Raw genomic sequence first — 6998 nt, 5'->3', positions numbered from 1 at the left:
ATAAATATTTATACAAGTTTTGTATAAAACATTTATATATTATTAAAAAATATAAATAATGATAAATATTTATTTTAAACATCGTGCTATTTGGGAAAAAAGAAGTCACGTTATCTAATTATTTGTAAATGTTTGACAAACACTTTTGAAAGATCGATTTATGACCCAAAAGCTGTTTGGATCTTTATTTTAAATGTAAAATGAATTTTATATAATATAAATAATATAAATAATAATTTTTAAATAAATTTTTATTTCAATTAGATGTTTTTGTTCAATACCTTTAAAATTGTTACTAATTTTGAAGCTTTTTCTGGGCCTAATCTGTTTCTTAGTTTAGTGGTGCACTAACCCAAAAGCTGAAAACAGCTTTTCTATGCCAGTAGAAGAAGCAATTACTGTATGGAGTTGTGTTACCAAATCGAATGTAACAACATTGATATTATTTTTTAGCGCAAGCCACATATTATTGGCTTAACATTTTTAATCGCTTTCTCAGAAAAAAGATAAATTTTGAACATTTTTTTGTTTAATAGGATGTAACGTCAGGCATGGCTGCAGGATGATATGAACCAGTATTATTTCTGCTTTATCAACTCGATTTACCCGCAGGATCAATAAGATCGATAATGAATTCGCGTTCATTTTGGAAAAGCGCTTAGTGACGCTCACATAAGAAACATATTAGCAGTAATATAAAATAAAAACAATAATAAATAAAAATAACTGATTTTATCAGTTATTATTTTTTATGGCGAATGGTTCAAATATTCACATAATATTTTTGTTTGTTTAACCAACAAAAAACATATTTTAAACAAAAGAATATTTTTTCTTGTTTAACACATGTTTTTTTTTATTGCTTAAAAAACACAAGATAAAACAGAAAACATTGCTCCATATAAAAAAACAATGTTTTTTGTATAAAATAAAAAAAAACATGTTTTTTTTTAACAATTCTATTGTAAATATGTGTTGCTTATTATATATTTTTGATATATATTTTTCTTTAAAAATAATATATTTAAAAAAGTGACTAAAATTAGTCAGATTATGATGATGATGACAGGAGAACAGATGGACTACCAAAGTGAATTACAATTAAATTGGACATAATAAGACGTACTATTAATTGATACGTTTGGGCCTCGTAAATGATACAATTGCTACAGTTATATCACTTGTGCAGGATATACAACTACTGACTGTATAGAAAAGATAAAAGTTTTTACCATTTGGTTTAGAGTATTTCGTTGAAAGAGTAAGTGTTAATTTTACACAACGTTGTCAACGTTATCAAATGTAGCACTAAACGACACTATAAACAATTGAGGGACGAGCCACGCTTATAAAAATCAAATGAATAAATAACGAATTAAATTAAATCGCAATAGGCAATCAAGTCACTCATGAATACAGGAAAAACGGGACGAAGCATAAACTTGTACTTTAGACGAGGGGAGTGAAGCCGTCTCGCAGGGGGGGAGGACTTTAGTCACGTGGTACATTTGGTGCTGCATTAGTGATTGGTTCTAGCATAAATGCGCGAAATTGAAAACTTATGTAGTTTATTTGCAATTATAAATGTTATGATGATGAAAATAGATATACCCTTAGCGGAGTGAGCTCTGTATTCCGTTAGCAGTTGAGGTTACCTGTGTCAGAGGCTCCGCACAATAAAAGGAACAGGGAACAAAGAAAATAAGAATTTCAATCTATCAGAAATCATATATTATGAATACACAATTTCTGATAGGTTGAAATTCTTATCTGTTCTCTGTTCCCTGTTCCTTTTATTGTGCGGAGCCCCTTACACAGCTTATGTAATCAGGGCCTCTATTCTTGAGCACATAATAATAATTTTAACATACAAAAATGATAGTTTTTTTGACTGTGATTGGTTGATTGTATATGAAATTTCTATTTTTGTATGCGATATTTGTTCAATTGGGCCTCAGCTGCGGTCATAATATGGCTACTTTGCTTAGAAGACGGTACCCAATTAGAATACATATTAGACTGCCAATCAGGAACTTGGATCATTGATTTCGGGTCTCTTTATATATATCTGGCTACGGTTCATTTGGGCTACGTTCCAAAACTCCCTCTCCGAGGAAGATTTTACTTTATATGCTATAGTATACGTCACATGTACTATATATTTTGAATAAAATTTTCCTCGGAGAGGAAGTTTTGGAACATAGCCTTGTTGCTACAAATGTTTCGAAGCATTTTTTGATTGGTCAATTAGTAAAATTCTTCTTTCCGATTGGTCAATCAAACGCTTTAAAGCATTTGTAGTGTCAAATTGACCGCACTCTCTATCTAGAATAAACGAATGACATCTGCAGCAGTAACTGCATAAATGAACGTACCCAATAGGTTTTTAAGCCTTCAGCTATAAGAAATGGACGAATCATAGTCGATTATTCTTCTCGCATTCAACTGTAATTGGTTAAATTTTACGGCTTAAGGCTTAAAATACCTATTGTAGATCCGTACTTACGACCGGGAGTGTGGAAGGTGTGTCTATCAAAGTTGGAATCATACAAATTATGCTGTGTGATTCATGACGGTAAATGGCAACGATTTCTGTAACCTTAGCCTTGCTGTGAGGTATTCATGTAGAGATACAAATATCGATCTAAAGTAGTTGGATAGTCATTTCGATATTCTAGAGTGCATTTTTTCTGACCTTCCACGCGTTTTTTCATTGGTGACACCGTTTTAAATAGCAACTGACACGATGGACGTCTTAAACAAACTTCGTAATACAGTCAGCAACACTATCACCAATACTGTCCAAAATACGGCGTATGGTTTATCGCAGCTCTCCAGTGTTCTCCCTGGCAATCCAGTAACCAGGGAGTTTGAAGCAACCGTTCATGTGGCGAGCGCTGGGCCAGGATTGCTGTGGAAGATCTACAGCGGCTACAAGAAGTCCACCAAGCAAGAAGCAGCAATTTTTGTTTTTGAAAAGCGTATGCTGGAGAGATGGTCCTCCAGGGCAGATCGGGAGCTCGTACTAGAGACTCTAAAACGAGGTGTTATGCAATTGACAAAGTTGAGACATCCACAGGTTTTAACTGTGCAGCATCCATTGGAAGAATCAAGGGACAGTTTGGCGTTTGCGACTGAGCCAGTGTTTGCTAGTCTGACTAATGTACTAGGTAGACTTCATATAAACTTCATACTGCTGTGAAAATTAAAGGTATTTTTCAGTAAGAGACATAAGTGATACAGTGTAAAGTCTGATTTACAATATGCTTTTTGCTTCTTTTTCTTGCTTTTTATTTCTGTTTATCTCTTGGTTTTTTATCTTGTCCTTTGTTGTCTGTTATTTTCTGTCACAAGATAAAACTTGATAAACTTTGAAATTGATAAGAAATGCATGACAAAATACATAATTGTTGATAAAAGTCAATAGAAGGAAAAGAGATAGAAAGCAAGAAACAGAAAGAAAAGAGATTGTAGTTTAGGCTTAATACAAATATAATCATTTTATATTTGTTTAATATTCACAAACAATAAGGACATAATGATTCACTATATTGTCTGTGTCTCTTGCTGGGAAGTACTCTATTATATTTTGCAATGTTTTGTTTGAAGCTACTTTAGTAGCGATAAGATATGTGAAATACATTGTAGGTAATTATGAGAATATACCTCAACCAACTCCGGCAAACTTGAAAGGTTACAAGTTGCTTGACATAGAGATACGATATGGATTGCTGCAACTGGGAGAAGGTTTGGCGTTTTTACATGGTGATGTGAAATTACTGCATAGGAATTTATGTCCGGAATCGATTGTTATCAATGTTCATGGAGCTTGGAAGATATTTGGTTTTGACTTTTGTGCCTTAAATCAGAATTCAGATGGTAAACAGGTATGGAATTTCATTAAGTGATGAGAATATTTTAATATAACAAACTGAGAAGACTAATATGTAGTTATACTGACTATATTTTATAAATTAAAAATAGATTCGCATAGCAATTATTAATTATTTATTTTATCAAATAAATATTTGGATTGATGATTGTACTTTGCACTTCCATGAATCACATTTTTTTTATTGCAGCCATCATGGTCTTATCTTGAATATGATTCTACGCTCCCTGCAGTTGTTCAACCTCAGTTAGATTACCAGGCGCCCGAGTGTATTTTAGCAAGTAGTAATGGACCATCTAGTGATATTTTTGCCTTGGGTATATTGATATATACGATACATTCTTCGGAACATCAACCGCTGCAGGAATTTCACAATGATTTCGGAAAATGTCGACGTTTCTTGGAAAATTTCAAGGGATGTAATGTCTCGGCAAAACTTCTTTCAATCCCTGATACACTTAGAGATACTGTGAAGCTCATGTTGAGTCATAGTCCTGAATTACGATTAGATGCTCATCAATTTATCAAGGTAACTTACTTCTTCTAAATAATTTCCTGTAAAATGTATTAAATTTGCAAAATTTTAAATAATTGAAAGTATATAAAAAATGTTTTGAAAATAAAAAATATTTTTAATATAATAATATTTACTCCATTATCATAAATTATTGCAGATCGAATATTTTACGGACATTGGCGTAAAAACGTTAAATTACTTGGATAAGTTATTTCAATGGGATAATCTTCAAAAATCGCAATTTTACAAAGGTCTTCCACAGTTATTAAAACAATTGCCACATAGAGTTGTGCTACATAGAGTATTACCTGCTCTCTATAAGGAGTTAGTTAATCCACCTATGATACCGTTTGTATTGCCAAGTATACTGCAAGTAATGGAAGTTTCCGAGATAGAAGAATTCCGAGAACATATCTTACCCAATTTAAAACCTGTTCTTGCTTTGGAAGATCCACCACAAGTAAGTATATATTTTTCTCACAAGTAGAATAATGAAATGGTATAATAAAATAAAAGTAACAGATAATGATGATAAAACCCTTATACAACGAATACAATTTTTTTATAGATTAGCTTGGTCCTCATGCAACAAGTAAATTTGTTATTAAAACTGTGCCCCACGGATGTAATTAAGACCGACATAGTGCCTATGTTATTGCGTGCATTAGAATCCGAATGGGAACAGCTCCAAGAACTCTGCCTATCGGCATTACCAAATATTGTGACAATGATTGAGGGACCAGTTATAAAAAATGCCATACTTCCACGGATGAAAAAGATATGTTTGTCGCCAGGAAAGAAATCTACTAGTCTTGGAGTACGTGTTAATTGTTTGCTGTGTCTTGCGAAAATGTTGCCGAGCTTTGATCGTTGGCTGGTATTCGATCAGATATTACCATTCCTTCAAGAAGTTCCTCATTGTGGCGAACCAGCAATTTTAATGGCTATTATTGGTAATATATTTTACTAGTACAAAATTTAAAAAAAAGAAATTCTTAATATATTTTACATTTATTGTAATCTGCTCAATTTTATTAGAAAGATTGAGAAAAATATTTTTCTTTATGTTGGTAGGTATTTACAGAATGCTACTCACTCATAGTAAGCTAGGTATGGGCAAAGAAATATTGGCAACAAAGGTACTACCGTTTTTGTTACCCCTCTGCATAGAGCAAAATCTTAGTATGTCTCAATATGAGACACTTTCCACTCTTGTCGTCGATATGATAAATCGAGTAACCAGCGAGCATCGAGAGGCATTACGTCAATTGGATGCTGTGCGTCGTGAGACGCAACAACTCGATCAAGCGCTTTCACAAGTGACTTCACCCACCTTTATGCAAAACAACAGTTTAAGCGACATTAATTTAACGCACCAAATGCTATCTCCGAATACTAATTCTAATTCTAAGACTGTAAATATTGAAAATGGATTAACTATCGAAGACAAGTTCAGGTATATCTTGACTATATTTCAAAGACTTAATATATCTTCTTTAAACATAATCGTATAATCATTAATTGTAATGCTAAAACATTGATGATTTTTTTCTAGGTTGATTCAACAACAAGAAACGCATCAAAGAATGCAGTCTCAACCTATGCTAACTCCTAAAGCTGTATCACAACCTTTAAAATCGCAACCGAAGGATTTGACTGCGACTTTGTTAAAGAATAATCTAGATGAGTTAAATCTGTCAATGTCAAGATCGACTATGTCACAATCGGCTGCTAAAAATATTGCACATAAATATAATGACATTAGTTTAACGCAATCGCAATTTTTAACGTCTCCGACGCTTAATTCGCAAACAATGTTGAATAGACCAATGAATTGGAATTCCAATGGATTGAGTACACCCATGAACTGGAACTCGCCACAATCTACCTTGGTGTGGAATTCTATCGCTCCTCAGAATAACGTAAATTTTGCGACACAATCAGAGGTTAAGCCAAACTTAAACTTTCCTGGAACCTTGCAGCCTCTCATATCACCCACTAATACGCAAACTAATGTAAACAAACCTAATTCATCCACGCAAGATATCATGGATTTACTTAGTTAATAAGTTGAAATATCTTTGAAGTTATCGCTGGGATAACAAACGGTACGTTAGAGAGTAATATGAAAATGCTACAGTGATTGTAATACATAGAGTGCATTCAGTACTACAATCGCTCACTGAGTGGTCATAATATTGAATGCACCCACAGTTTTTCGTCTAATGTGATTGATTTCGAGTAATATTATCGAAGATGAAAGTCACCATTATATAATAAAGAGTTGTAAAAAAAAGTAGATCATCTTTTGTATCAGCACGAGCGATCAAAGATTACAATATTAGACCAATATTAAATAACAATTGTTTTACATATTTTATATTGAGACTGTTCTGTCGAGAATTTAATTGTAGATCTCTTAAAAAATCTTGGAGAACAAAAAATAATTACTGGAGAAAAGCATCCACTTAGCATAAAACTAAAAACTAATATGCTTACATAATGTTTTCCAAAATAAAACGCTCATCTTCGCAATGTTTTTTGTCCCCAATGTTTAAGACATACGGTTGAGTATGTTACGGTTGAGTA

General features: G+C 32.9%; 2 protein-coding genes across 5 annotated transcripts in view; one reads left to right on the top strand and one right to left on the bottom strand.

Annotated features, from left to right (window-relative positions):
• The window catches only part of LOC108753876, a 13294-nt gene extending 11887 nt beyond the window's left edge, over window positions 1-1407 (bottom strand). For 2 of the 4 annotated variants that reach the window (XM_018495838.1, XM_018495817.1), the window contains exon 1: window positions 1233-1407. Coding sequence is in view for 1 of the 4 variants with exons in the window: in XM_018495817.1 (XP_018351319.1) it covers window positions 1233-1235 (3 nt within the window). In the remaining 3 variants the exon portion in view is untranslated. Of the gene's footprint in view, window positions 1-281; window positions 488-1126; window positions 1193-1232 lie in introns of those variants that run through there. The other 2 variants (XM_018495870.1, XM_018495861.1) reach the window with 2 other exon arrangements.
• Window positions 1408-2532: 1125 nt separating this feature from the next.
• LOC108753856 (SCY1-like protein 2) lies at window positions 2533-6903 on the top strand. Its single transcript, XM_018495794.1, has 7 exons — window positions 2533-3170; window positions 3649-3887; window positions 4083-4421; window positions 4567-4869; window positions 4978-5362; window positions 5484-5865; window positions 5965-6903. The coding sequence occupies exons 1-7, from the start codon at window positions 2747-2749 to the stop codon at window positions 6473-6475; spliced, it is 2583 nt and encodes an 860-aa protein (XP_018351296.1). The 5' UTR covers window positions 2533-2746; the 3' UTR covers window positions 6476-6903.
• The last annotated feature ends 95 nt before the right edge of the window (window positions 6904-6998 follow it).

Source organism: Trachymyrmex septentrionalis, unplaced genomic scaffold (assembly GCF_001594115.1).
Source record: "Trachymyrmex septentrionalis isolate Tsep2-gDNA-1 unplaced genomic scaffold, Tsep1.0 scaffold115, whole genome shotgun sequence".
Lineage (NCBI taxonomy): Eukaryota > Metazoa > Arthropoda > Insecta > Hymenoptera > Formicidae > Trachymyrmex > Trachymyrmex septentrionalis.
The sequence above is the reverse complement of the archived record's forward strand: the minus strand, read 5'-3'. Positions and strand labels throughout refer to the sequence as shown.